The sequence below is a fragment of the Lupinus angustifolius genome, unplaced genomic scaffold (genome assembly GCF_001865875.1).
Source record: "Lupinus angustifolius cultivar Tanjil unplaced genomic scaffold, LupAngTanjil_v1.0 Scaffold_489, whole genome shotgun sequence".
Lineage (NCBI taxonomy): Eukaryota > Viridiplantae > Streptophyta > Magnoliopsida > Fabales > Fabaceae > Lupinus > Lupinus angustifolius.
Window position 1 is genome coordinate 121016 of NW_017727861.1, and position 14902 is coordinate 135917.

At 32.9% G+C, this 14902-nt stretch overlaps 1 protein-coding gene across 1 annotated transcript; it reads left to right on the plus strand.

Moving 5' to 3' along the window:
* The first annotated feature begins 617 nt into the window (after window positions 1–617).
* On the plus strand, window positions 618–8409 carry LOC109341508. The gene is made up of 8 exons (XM_019579438.1): window positions 618–1194; window positions 2805–2963; window positions 3804–3899; window positions 3987–4061; window positions 4182–4301; window positions 5600–5737; window positions 7202–7519; window positions 7936–8409. Exons 1-8 carry the CDS (start codon window positions 730–732, stop codon window positions 8206–8208), a joined length of 1644 nt encoding a protein of 547 aa, XP_019434983.1. The 5' UTR covers window positions 618–729; the 3' UTR covers window positions 8209–8409.
* The last annotated feature ends 6493 nt before the right edge of the window (window positions 8410–14902 follow it).

Consider the following 14902-nt stretch of genomic DNA (forward strand, 5'->3'; position numbering starts at 1 on the left):
TCACATCGGTAAGAATAAATTATTTTTTATAACTAATTGATACTTTTTTGTTTTATGGGTACAAAGTTAATTCTTTTCAATTGTATATCTATTTCTTCTCACAAATGTTGTTATGAAAAATTGAACATTTCTCACAAATGTTGTTATGAAAAATTGAACATTTAATTTATTATAATATCTCATGATCTAGCAAGATCTTACCCAACTAGATCAATACCTAATTAGTTTTGTATGAATAATAATTGATCAATTATCTTTTACTGTCTTAAAAAAATAGCAATGTACACCAAAATTTTCTGTTTTTTTTAATAGGAACCGTAATAAATAATAGATTTTGTTGTGCACATAATACCATATATGTATAATAAGGCGTTTTTTGAATTGTAAACTTGCTACCGTTTAGATTTTCCATAATGAGGAATTAATAATAATGAAATCAAAATAGGAAGAAGTATTTGAATTATTATATATAAAATAATATAAAATACTAAATAACAATAAATAGTAGAAATGGAATAATATAATCGACCTTAAATACAATACCAGCTAGCTACAATATTCAAACTTTTTTGATTTCTCCGCCAATCTTTTCCCCTCTCATCAGTCTCTCACATACACAGCTCCCATTATTTATTCATTTCACATGCAATGACACTTTTAAACTTCTTTCTCTCTAAAGTCTAAACCATAATCCTGCATTTGAATTTGAATTTCATTCTCATTCAATTCATGGCCACCGCGGCATTCAAATCAACCACCAAAAGAACCCCCGTTGGACCATCTTCCCCCTCCGAAGATTCCACCGCCTCCTCTTCCTCCCACCGCCAGCGCCGTTCCCGGAGTCTAAGTCAATTTTCCCGCCCCGTCAATCCTCCCGATAACAAAGGGAACTTCGTCAACACCATTAGAGGTTCCAAATTCCCTGAGATCAGCCTCGATGATCTCGCCATCGATTTCTTTGATTCCGCTAACCGCGGCCGCTCCGGTTCTAGAAGCTTCGAGACCAAGGCTAGTCCTGCTTCTGGTACCGCATCGCAGAGGCGAGGGAGGTCTGTTATGAGGAAGAGTTCCGGAAGTGCTGATGATCGGAGGAGCAGTATCGGCGGCGGCGGTGGTGGAAGAGCGGTTTCTGATGCTAATTCGAGAAGAAGGAGATCGGTTTCGGTTGTTCGGTACCAAATTAGTGATTCCGAGGTAACACCTAATTAACCTTTGGTATTAGCCTAATTCCAATAAACATCCTTAATTTACTATACTTTAAGTTTTGATTTCAATTTGTTGGGAGCACATTTTTCGGATAATTAGTAATTGAAAATTAAATTATTAAATATTTTTTTTTGATTAATACGAACATTTTAAATAAATGTATTACTTCTAGTTATGCATTAAATAACCATTTCAGGTCACTGATATTGTAAGCACCTGACACATTATCATTTTCATCCCGGGAACTGTGAACACCAAACTTATCTAATTGTTATCCGTCGAAAAGAATTTAAGGGACTAATATGATTGGTGTTTATAATTACAAGGACGGAAAAGATATGATTTCAGGGACTAAAGTGATAATATATTAAAGTCTAAGGTCAACGTATATTTTTAGTATTATCTTTAGTAAATGTTTATTATTGACAATTTAACTTTTTAAATTGCTATACTTTTGTCTTCACTTCATTTTTTAAATTGAGAAGTATAGTGAGGATTTAAAGAATATGGAAGGGCTGAAAAGTTCGAATTTTTGTAATTCATGTATCATGTAATGACTTGGGGCTCACTGTCAAGTTTCATTTCTCTCATAGTCCTCCCCCATTGGTTGTAGAAGTAAATATGGTGTTGCACAATTTGCATCACTCTATGTAATATATATTGTAATTGGTTAAAAAAAATAAATTTAAATTAAAAATTTAATTATTAAACATTTTTTTGATGCACAAAGTGTGCTATAGAATATGTGCTCCCCTTCATTGTTGCCCACACAAGCCACTAATATTAATTACATACTTTTGCAATGACACCTGTGCCGGTAAAGTTCATCCATTTTAATAGAATCACTTTTGACATTTAGATTTCTATATAGTTGGTTTTATTAAAGAAGAAGCTGGGAAAGAGCTAAAACTCAGCTTTTATGAGGGACTATATTTTTCAGCTTTTTTACAAAGAAAGATCATCCCAGGAAGAGGCAATGCACCAAAATATGTTTGGCCTAATGCAAAACAGTGTCTGATCTACATAAAAGTTATTCAACCAAAATGAGTTTTTAAAAATATTTAAGGATTACTTTATTTTAAGCTTAAACAAACACTCCCTTAAGCTTCCCGGGAAGAGCTCACATCTTATTAATTGAAATAATTGAGATTTGAAAACCCCCATTGTTGCATTCAATTTTGGTGGGAAGTCAGTTTTGCTTCAAGAGAGGCTGAGACTGTTATATAACTGCTAACTTCTTTAAACATAAAATCTTATGGTTTAAGCCTGCTTGGATTTGTCAGTATGTATTTTAGTTAATATTATTTGATAATTTTTATTTTATTACATTATTGATTTTATTTTATTCACTTAAATCTAATCCTCGATTAAATTATGATTAATCTATGAGCTGTGTACCTCAAGCTATATGAGTTTCTTAGTTCTTACTAGCACTTGATTAAGTGTTCAAAATCAATCAAGTCACTTTACTTGTAGTAAAAATAAGTATGTTTTTAATCCTTATTGGGTGCACTATATTTGTTATGGTTCTCTTAAACATACTCCATTAGAAAAATATGTTGATGTATTCATGCATGTATATATCTTGCTTGGTACAGAGTGACCTGGATCATTCTCAGAATTCCAGAAGTCATGTGAATCTGAAAAATACTGATACTGGGAATCAGCTGATGCAAAAACCAGTTGCTTCAAATCAAAGACCTATGCTGAGAAAGTCCCTTAGCCAAAGGGATTTCAGATCATATGATGGCTACTCTGTAAGTGTGATAATTTTCCGGGTTTGGTTGTTAAACTTATGTTTATCTCTTGCTGTGAAATCTTGTAGTGGTTGTTTTCCTTTGGTAGGCTTGATTGCTTATATGTTGCTAGAAAAAAAATCAAGACAGAGGAAGAATAGAAAGAGCAGAGAATTTTTAATTTCCAAAATATGACTTAATGACCCCAAGACAAAAGAAGAGGAAAAGGATGGATAAAACTAAAAATGTGAACCACTCTTATTTTATTATTTTTATATCTGTTCAAGTGAACTCCCTCATTCTAAACCAATATTTGTGTTTGGCAATATCTGTTCAAGTGACACAAATAAGCTTGGTAGTCATGCTTGGTTATAGGGAATTTTCAGAAAAGCCTCGAATTATAAGCCCTAATTTGAGAAGCCTCTTAAAGTGTCTTATGTCTCATAAATTTATATATAATCCCCTGACTGATGAGCTCTTTCCCATCATTTTACCATTTTCAGCTAGTTTATGAACTAGTGTTACCATACATCGTTAGCTTATCAGCCTTTTATCTGTCTCTTGTGCTAACTTTTCAATTACTTTTGCCAAACACGTCATCGACAACAACCAAGCCTTATTCCCAAACCTTCTCATTCTAGTGTATGCAAATTGTCTCATGACCATGTTTGGACTATGGAGGGAACATGCTCCTCCTCCTACCCACTCCACTTTACTCTTGATAAATTCTTCCCTCCCAAATATAGTCTGATGCATGACAGTTTTAAAGTTTAACATCTTTGTTGTCTTGTTAGGTGATTCTCAATATCTCATTACAATTTGATTTTTAACTAAATCTTTAATGTTTCTTTGGCTTTTCAGAGTCATTCTTCTATTCTTACAGATGATGAAGGAGCAGGTGCACACTTCAATAAAAATGGAACTGAGAAACCACGACCAGTTTATGCACTGAACAAGGTTGATGAGTTACAGTTGTGCAAGGAGCATTGCCTTAGTTTGATTAATTTGACTCCTAATATTCTTCTCATTTTGGAAATTCTCCAGGTGGCGCTTCAAGACATGGATAATGGATTGCACAAAGCAACGCGGAGAGAGTCAAGACATATGGGAATTGAACAAGTGTGTGAAATGTGAAGTTTTCAGTAATATGCTTGTTATCCTGCTCTCTGTCATGTATGAGCAGACTCTATTGCATCTTCTCATCTTGTTTACTAATTTTTTTTGAACTTCCTCTTTTAGGTTGTGGTAAAACCAAGAACCTCTACTTCATCCACAAGTGATCGTTTGCTGTCAAATAATTCTGATGTTATTAAGGCTGTTTCTTCAATCAGAAGGAATTATGAAACTGAATTGGAACAGGTATTAAAAGAAAGTAAAACCAAAAGGAAGTTTTCTGCTATACATTCTTATAATATTCGTTTTTTTGTGTGGAGCAGTATGAATTTCTGAATATAAGGAATTACTGACTTGTCTTCCTAATGTTCTGATGAGCCTCCTGTATTTCATATTTTAGATTTTATTTTGGGTTTCTGAGTTAAGTTGCAGACTAGCCTTAGGAAACCATTTATTTTTTATTAGGAATCTCCACTATATGGGGGAACCATTTATTTTTTATTAGGAATCTCCACTATATGGGGGAACCATTTATTTTTTATTAGGAATCTCCACTATATGGGGGAACCATTTATTTTTTATTAGGAATCTCCACTATATGGGGGAACCATTTATTTTTTATTAGGAATCTCCACTATATGGGGGAACCATTTATTTTTTATTAGGAATCTCCACTATATGGGGGAACCATTTATTAAAATATATTATGTTTACTTGCTAATGCTCTTCTGCAAGTAGGGTATGTTGGTTCTACTTTTAAACCCTGTCAGTGAAATAAGTGTTGTCGATGGTGGATGACGGCCGATCACGTTTGCCAAAGTTCTGGCATCATGGTGTTGTCGGCAAATTAGCATACGTTATTATAGTGGTTGACAAAAAATAATTAAAAAAATAGAGTACATATAAAATAATTAATAATAGCATACAACACATCACTACTAATTAAAAACAATATAAACTAAATTATTGATTGAGCATTTAAAAGTAAAAAAATTCATTAATAACCAATAATCTAAAATATTTACATTAAAGTATGTGAACAATATTTACATTATCTCGTGAGCCTATAGGGTGGAACACTTTCACAGTGATTCCATGTAATATCAGCCTCTTTTTTCCTTGACCCATTGTAACCCACTTAAAAAATGAAACAGTTGAAGCTTAATAAAAAATTAAAAGAGAGGAGGGGAAGAGTGAATAAAAAAAATCAGCTTGGGAGTTGAGAGAAGAAAGCACTGCAACAGTGATACTGATATTGGGGAAGGGAATACAGTAGAGAAGGCACCAAAGCTTACTACAATAATAGGTTCAGAAAGTTTAGTATTCAACAAAGAGAATAAGTTAAGGGTATTTTGACACTTCACCTCCCTTTCCCACTTAAGAAATGTGTTTAAAATGCCAAAGTTCTGTGATTCATTTTAAGTATGCTATCAAGAGTCATGCTTCTGTAAATTCTAAAATTTTACTTAATCCCAATGCTTTCTAGCAATTGTTTGACAAAAAAGAATTATTATTTTAATTTTCTTTTGGTTTTGAATTGACAGTCGGAGAAGCGAAAACAAGATTTACTAGCTGAAGTAGTGTTTGAGGAGCAACGAGGCAGAGAACTTTCCAAGATTGTTAATGACTTGATTCCTGCTACAAAGAATGATCCTATACAAAAGCCATCACGAAGCAGGAAGGTGCACATCTCTTTTGTGCTCAGTTTTCTGATAATGTTTTCCTTGTAATTTATATGAAACCATATTTAATCTCTTTTCAAAGTAATGGTAATGCATTATTTGACCTTGTAAGCAATGTTTTTTTCTACAGAGAAGTAATGACAGAAGCAGAATGTCTATGCGTTTGATTGAGGAGGCTGAGAAATATATTGAGGATTTTATTTCAAATGTTGAAGATACCGATATTTCTTCAATTGATGGCGAAAGGAGCGACACAAGCTCATCCATTGGAGGACTAATAAAACCTGAAGCATTTAGTAGTCCACCAATGCTTAGGGTTCTTCCTGTTATAACTGACGGGGTTGCATTAAAATATATTATGTTTACTTGCTAATGCTCTTCTGCAAGTAGGGTATGTTGGTTCTACTTTTAAACCCTGTCAGTGAAATAAGTGTTGTCGATGGTGGATGACGGCCGATCACGTTTGCCAAAGTTCTGGCATCATGGTGTTGTCGGCAAATTAGCATACGTTATTATAGTGGTTGACAAAAAATAATTAAAAAAATAGAGTACATATAAAATAATTAATAATAGCATACAACACATCACTACTAATTAAAAACAATATAAACTAAATTATTGATTGAGCATTTAAAAGTAAAAAAATTCATTAATAACCAATAATCTAAAATATTTACATTAAAGTATGTGAACAATATTTACATTATCTCGTGAGCCTATAGGGTGGAACACTTTCACAGTGATTCCATGTAATATCAGCCTCTTTTTTCCTTGACCCATTGTAACCCACTTAAAAAATGAAACAGTTGAAGCTTAATAAAAAATTAAAAGAGAGGAGGGGAAGAGTGAATAAAAAAAATCAGCTTGGGAGTTGAGAGAAGAAAGCACTGCAACAGTGATACTGATATTGGGGAAGGGAATACAGTAGAGAAGGCACCAAAGCTTACTACAATAATAGGTTCAGAAAGTTTAGTATTCAACAAAGAGAATAAGTTAAGGGTATTTTGACACTTCACCTCCCTTTCCCACTTAAGAAATGTGTTTAAAATGCCAAAGTTCTGTGATTCATTTTAAGTATGCTATCAAGAGTCATGCTTCTGTAAATTCTAAAATTTTACTTAATCCCAATGCTTTCTAGCAATTGTTTGACAAAAAAGAATTATTATTTTAATTTTCTTTTGGTTTTGAATTGACAGTCGGAGAAGCGAAAACAAGATTTACTAGCTGAAGTAGTGTTTGAGGAGCAACGAGGCAGAGAACTTTCCAAGATTGTTAATGACTTGATTCCTGCTACAAAGAATGATCCTATACAAAAGCCATCACGAAGCAGGAAGGTGCACATCTCTTTTGTGCTCAGTTTTCTGATAATGTTTTCCTTGTAATTTATATGAAACCATATTTAATCTCTTTTCAAAGTAATGGTAATGCATTATTTGACCTTGTAAGCAATGTTTTTTTCTACAGAGAAGTAATGACAGAAGCAGAATGTCTATGCGTTTGATTGAGGAGGCTGAGAAATATATTGAGGATTTTATTTCAAATGTTGAAGATACCGATATTTCTTCAATTGATGGCGAAAGGAGCGACACAAGCTCATCCATTGGAGGACTAATAAAACCTGAAGCATTTAGTAGTCCACCAATGCTTAGGGTTCTTCCTGTTATAACTGACGGGGTTGCATTGCCATGGTTGCAATGGGAGACTAGTAATGACGCTACTCCTAGTGCAGGTCCAAATAAGGCACAACTGACACTGACTCCGAATACTGCAAGTTCCACTCAGGTTATTTCTTTACCTTGCCTGTAATATATTTCACAAGCACACTTTCATTGGTTACTAATAGCACAAGTTTCGAAACTAGAACAATTGTTTATTCCATTGCAAAAAACAATTACTTAAGGAATGCATTTAAATCAATATTAACAGGAATGGTTCTTGTGTGTGGTGTCATCACAAGGGGTCAGCACACATGAATATCCAAAACTCTGAACATTTGCCAGCATTTGTTGCATAATCTGGAGTTTTTCAATAGTGGCTAAGATTAAACTCAATGATCTGCGACAACATTACACAATTTTGTCTTTGAAATGGAAAAACTTATAATATTCTCAAAGATTGTTGACCCACATTTTCGGATATGTAGTTCTTATTTTCTCCTTTAATGTGACTTGGATTATTGAATTCGATTCATGCCATAGGAAATCACCAAAGCACATGATCAAGGTAACAATTCTGTCAGCAGTCACGGAAGTTGGAGCCCCGATCTTCTTCAGGAGTATATCGGAAAGGATGTATACAGTAAATTCGAAGGCTCAAACCAGTCATTCTCAGCTAAATCTAAAGGGTTGAGGTATGATATGGATGAGTACCTCAAAGTTAAAAGCACTGAAGATTTGCTGATTCAGAGATGGAAGCAACAACAGAGAATTAACTCTGGCAGTCTCCTATTATGTAACCTCAGATTATTTTAGAAATGATATGTTTATGAAGGATTGTCAATTCCCCCTTTACTAGCCATATTTTCTGTGTACAGATGATCATAATTTATCATGTTACCAACCTTGTGAAGGCTGAGGTTGATAACAATAAGCATCACATGTGTTAGCATTTGTTTTTATTAAAATAATCACAATACTTATTTATTGCCTTAAATAGTAGTTATTATGATGTAGGGAATACTATTTTCGATGTAAAGATTTATATACAATTAATATATTATTCACCATTCATTTTGTATTAACTTTTTTTTTGAAGAGTCAATAATGATCGAAAATAAATAGTGAATGATGAATGAATGAATCATCCCACTAAAGACAATTCAAGGAGTCTTATGTGACACGTTCAGATCAACGTTTGTTTGGGGCTTTTTGTTGTGTCCTTGGTTGTGGTTTCAGTTCTGGGTGCGTTTTATGTGATGGGTCGGGATGTATGGTGGGTTTTATGTAACGGTGTTGGCGGTTGGGCTTGCCGCCGTGGCAGATGCGTTGGTGCAGGGCTCGATTGTTGGGTCCGCAGGTCTGTTGTCGGAGAGGTATATGTAGGCATTACTGGTTCCGGTAATCCTACTTTTCTTTCCTTCTTATTCTATATGCATATTAACTATTAGAAACAAATTAATTAATGAAAAAGAAGACTTAAAAGTCATCTTATAAATATATTTCATGGTTTTCTTATGAAAATGTGGATTACATATATCATTTATAAACAAATCTAAGATGCCAAAACGTTTGTTTAGTAGTATGAGGTCTCATTAGATTCAAAAGGAGATTTGACTCTTGGTGGTAACAATTATTGTGACACATCTCAAAATGAATTAGTTTCTTATCCACGGACTAAAGTGATATTTTTGATTATACAAAAAAAAAAAAAAAACTAATCCAGGAGAAATAGGGACAAATTAATTCATTCATACCACTTAAGGCCCCTGCATAACTAATGAACAATTTTTAGTTTAAAACACATGCATGATGCAATATAATTGGAAAGTGTATGTTGAGTTGTGTTAGAAAGTGTGTTGCAAGTACTTCTGGAGTAGTAATGGAATGTTACAAAAGGAACTAACTGGTCGCCCATTTTCCTCCAAATTTTCTTCTTCATTGGTTATTCTCCCAAAACAACAACCTTACCATTGCACTAACGTCACCATATTATCATAAAATAAGAGTGAATTACATTAATACCCTATAAATTTTAGTGAAATTACATAAATCACCTTCCATTTTTTAAACTTACACAAACAACCCCCAGTTATATACATACATTATAGTAACTACCCATATAGCCATATAGGAGAGATAAATGTAGTTTCTTAAACAAAACATGATAACAAGTGTAATTAAATCAAATAAAATATGATATATTATGAAGACAAATCTAAATAGTATAAGAGACAATGTATTTATTATTTTTGCTTCATTATAAGCCGCATCAACAATTCTAAGGAAATTTACATATCGACTTTTGATTCTCAAAGATGTTATGGACACCTCAAATAGGAGAAAAAAAAATTAGTTTTTAGTTTTCTTCTGAATAAAACTTTTAATCATACATTAGGGACATACTTATATATTATTACTAGGAAAAAGATTTTTGTATGGAAAAGGTAAGCCACTTATTCCATTCATTTCACATATTTTGTAATTATCATATTTGGCATACAAGAATGTGTTATATTAAGAAACATTTAATTTCAACTTGAGCAAGTTATGTTTAATTCTAAAGTTATCTCCCAATAATATTGAAAAACTGAGTATTATAGTCAAACTAAAATAACAAAAAAGTCATAGCGCTAGCGTGAGAATTTGAGCCTTTAGATTTGATATGCTTTGATATATGTGAATTAGATCGCATGTTAAGCGTAAATGGAAAATGTTACTTTATTATCTTCATTGATGATTGTCCTGACTATATTTGTGAATATGTTATTAAAAATAAAAGTGAAACCCTTCTAAAAGCGCAAAGTGTCAAAGATAGCACTAGCATGTCTTTGCCTATATTTTGATGAAGACAAGGGGTTAACAAAGCTTGAAGATGACTCAACAATCAATAGGCCTTATGCCCATTTGATCATGTCTAGACTATGATATAAAATGAGTCTATAATCTAAGTAGTCTGGGATGTATGCCGTAGTAATTGAGTATAAGTTAGGTAAACCTAGATGCTAGTCTCTTAAGCCATCTTAATTGAACTATCATATTCATGAGATACATCATCTAGTTAATTGTATGTTCATGCATCCATCATACATGTTATATGCGCATATTAGGCATAATATAATTAGTAAAGCATGTATGTTTATTGTGCATAACATATGAGAAGTTTGCCATTTGAAACATATGCATAAATGTCCTAGTTAATCGATTAACGTGGTAAGTTAATCGATTAACGTGGTAACTTAATCGATTAACCTAACTACTTTTCTGTTGAATATGTGTTTTCTGTTTTAACTGATTTCTGTGTCATTCTGTTGGCCCGTTAATCGATTAAATAGAAGTCTTAATCGATTAACTAGTCTGTTATGTGTTGTAACTGAAATCTGTTTTTGCTGTTGTAACTGCTTAACTGTTTAACTATTTCTGCAACGGATGAAACCACTTATTCTCCATGCTATAAATACGAGGCTTCACTCAGAAACCCATATCATTGCATTCTATTGTATAGGGATGTTTAGAGAGCATTTTGCATACATGTTTTACTGTTTTTCTGCAAGAGAGTTGCATGTGTGAGAAGAGAGATTATGCTCTTTCTGCTATAACATGCTTTCTGTTTTTGCATAGTTTCATATCCATTCTTATATTGCTCACATGATCATGCATTATATTTTGATAGAAAGAAATCACTTGTATACTGATATTGATTAACTCACTTTTATATTGATAACTTAAGTGATTAGAAAAAGGGTTAATCTTTGCGTCTTTATCTTGTAATATTTTATGAATTTCTGTGCTTAGTATACCTTGCTGTTTAAACGTGTGTTTTTGTGTAGTCTGGATTTGTCTCTTGGTGTGAGATCACCATAGAGATTGAAGTTCTTCACCAAGGCAGGGAGGTCTTGATTTGAGGATAAGATTCTTGGCTGGGGCTAGTTCGTGAGAAAGGTTTTCTCAAGAGGCGAAAGGGTAGAGTCAAACTAGGTTTTAGAGATCCTAGATTTCAAGAAGGGAGCGTCCTATGTGCTTGTAATTGAATTGGTATTTGTATCCTTAATTCAATATTGTGAAGAAATAAAATCTCCTTGATCCAGAAGGGGAGGCCTGGATGTAGTTTGCAGTGGACCGCAAACGAACCAGAATAAAAATCTTTTTTGCACTGTTCTTTCTCTCTATATCTTCCTTATGTTTCTTGCCATGATAAATTGAATCTGTAATTGAAAAGTTGGATATTCTTTTACTGCCATATACTTAATACTTGTGCATAAAAATATCTGAAGTATATCTGTTCAATTGTGTTTTAATTACTGTGCAATTTGTCTGTTTAGTCAGTCTGTTTTGTACAATAGTTAATCGATTAAACCCTGCTGTTAATCAATTAACTGGACTGGTTTTCCAGCAGTTGGGTTTTTGATCAAGAAGCGGTAATTGTTAACTGCTACACCTATTCAACCCCCTTCTAGGTGCTCCTAGACCACTGATACATAACACCTTCCCATGTTTAAATAGGATTAAAATTGAAAATCAACTCAATAGGAAAATAAAAAAGCGCAGAAGCAATATAATCACTGAGTATGACTCTAATATAATCAAGGATTTTCATAAATTGAATGCTATTATTCATGAAACAATTGCACCTTATTCACCTGAATTGAATGGTAAACCTGAAAGAAAGAACAAAACATTAACTGAATTAGTTGTAAGTATAATGCTAAGTTCTGACGCAATACTCTCTTGGTGAAGTGAAATTTTATTAATTGTTCGTTATGTGTTAATAGAATGTTCAAAACTAAGAGCAAAATTCCCCTACAAGAGATATTAAAGAGCAGACAACCAAATTTGTATTATTTGAGATCTTGAGGTTGTACGCTTATATACGAATCTCAAACTCTAAGAACTTAACTCATAAGTAGAACCTATAAATGTGTATTCATTTGGTATGATGCAAACATCAATGCATACATGTTTTATGAGCTAAACGCAAAAATGGTCATTGAGTCTAACGATGTTGACTTCATTGAAAACAATTTCCCTCTCAAATTCAGAAATAGTGGAAGCACTTCAACTAGTCACATATATGAAGAAGATCTTGCTCCTGACCTTGACACAGTTTTGCTAAAGACACCAAGATCATAAAAAGAAGAAAATGAAGAAGACCATGAAGACATAGAAGACTCAAGCTTCAATAAAGTTATAGATTAAGTCTTCATACATATACTTCAATCCCTATATTTACTTTAAATATCAGTTGCAATGCTCAAAGAAATGAAAAACCATTTTTAAAGAGTTGAATATGTCTAAAATGCAAAGTCAAATTGCAAAATGATGAGTTACTTGACCTGGTTAACATGTTACCAAAACTAGGTAACATGTTATCTGAACTGTGAGGCAGTTGGTAACAGGTTACTAGAACTGCGTAACAGGTTACTGGAACTGAGTAACATGTTACATGATTGAGAAAACAGTTACAAATCAAAACTGACTAATGTAACCGATTTATTCAATGTAATAACCGATTACCACCTTGGACATAACTTTTGGGTAATCGATTCATTCAAAGTGAATAGGCTTCATTGCAATCGTGTCTCCTCTTCGTGAAAGGCTATCATGACTGATTGGAAGCCTTTTTAAAGGCATTGATACATCCAAATTCCATACAACATAACATACAAAAATCATTCATAATCACACAAAACTTTCAAACACTTAATGAACAAATTTTTTGCACATTTTTCTTAAGCAACATTGTTTCTAAACTTTCATACTTTCTGAAGTTGCTTGATAAAGTGAAAAGTGTTGTAATCTTTCAAAATATTAAGAACATTGTTTACTAAGTATTTATATTGTGAGATCAAGGTTTGCAAGTTATAGATTTTGTTCAAAACTTGTAAAGGCAATCCAAAGCCAGTGTTGAAATTCTTCATCTTGTTGTAAACTTTTTGACACAAGGGTGTGTTAAGAAGGGGAAAAGAGTTCACTTGAAAAAAGAATTTTCAAGGGTAGATAAGTTGTGGGTGTGTAAGGTACAAAAGTATCGGGAGAGAAATTGTAATTGCAACTCAAATTATCTAGTGAAAAAATCTTTTGTGTGACAAGAGTACTAGATGTAACCTTCGGTGGACAAGAAGGTGAACCATTATAAAATCTCTTTATGTACTCTTCTTCTACTCGTTCTTGTCATTCACTTTTTGCTTTACTTGATTGAATTATGCATAAATAATCTGCTGCACTTACACTTTGATATCATAGCAGAAAAATCAGCCATATTTTCTCTACAACTAATTCATCCCACCTCTTAGTTGGCATCTTGAACTTACAACATACATGTGATTAGGGACAATGATAAAAAATGAAAGGTTAGAAATAGAACGTAAAAGAAGTGAAAGAGCAAGATCTCCTAAAGAGTATGGGCCTGATTAGGTGGCATATACAATAAAAGAATATCTATCCAATATCTAAGAAGCTTTGACTTCTTTGGATGCTGATTTGTGGCAAAAAGCCATAAATGATGAAGAAAAGTATGAAAAGACTTGTCATTTAGTCAACTTGCCTCATAATTGTAAACTGATAGGTTGTAAATGGATATTGAAAAATAAATTCAAACATTATGGCACACTAGATAAATATAAGTCTCGTCTTGTAGCCAACGATTTTAGGTAAAGAGAGAATGTAGGTTTCTTCGACACCTTTTCACATGTCAGTAGCATAACATGCATTATAGTACTAATATCACTTGTTATGATACATAGCTTAGTAGTATATCAAATGGATGTTAAGAATGCTTTCTTAAATGGTGATTTGGAAGAAATTTTTTATATGAATCAACCTGAAGATTTTATAATCCATGAGCAAGAAAATAAGGTCTACAAGTTATATTAGTTCCTCTATGTTTTAAGCAAGCACATAAACAATGACATGAAAAGTTTGATAATTTAATTGTCTCGAATATGTTAAATGTGAATGAGAGTGACAAATGTATTTATTACAAGTTAGAAAATGACATTTGAACTATCGTATATTTCTATGTAGATGACTTTCTCATGTTTGGTTCCAACATTTATGTTGTGAATAATGTGATATCATTGTTGTGTAATAACTTTGATATAAAAGACCTTAGGAAGACAACTGTAATCTTTGATATAAATATTGCCAGGTTAAAAGAAAGAATTTCTTTGGATCAGACTCACCATGTTGAGAAGATCTTGATGAAATATAATTATTTTGACTATAAACCTCCTAGCACAGCGTGTAATCTAAGTGTAAAACTATTTAAGAACATTGGTGAAGGTGTACGACAAAGTAATTATGCTAGCACCATTGACAACCTTTGTTATGCGACTGATTGTACTAAACCCGATATTATCTTTGTTGAAGGATTATTGTCTAGGTTTACCAATAGCCCAAATATGGAGCATTGACATGCTATAGAAAGAGTCATGAGGCACGTTAAGAATACAATGAACCTTGGATTATACAACCAAATATTTCCTATTATCATTGTAAGATTATTTACTTT

What these genes read in the sequence shown, in the direction of transcription:
- LOC109341508 (XM_019579438.1), top strand. Translation starts at nt 730, where the DNA reads ATGGCCACCGCGGCATTCAAATCAACCACCAAAAGAACCCCCGTTGGA. An exon ending in GATCATATGATGGCTACTCT is followed by an intron (nt 2,964 to 3,803) that starts GTAAGTGTGATA and finishes TTGGCTTTTCAG; the next exon opens with AGTCATTCTTCTATTCTTAC. An exon ending in AGCCATCACGAAGCAGGAAG is followed by an intron (nt 5,738 to 7,201) that starts GTGCACATCTCT and finishes TTTTTTCTACAG; the next exon opens with AGAAGTAATGACAGAAGCAG.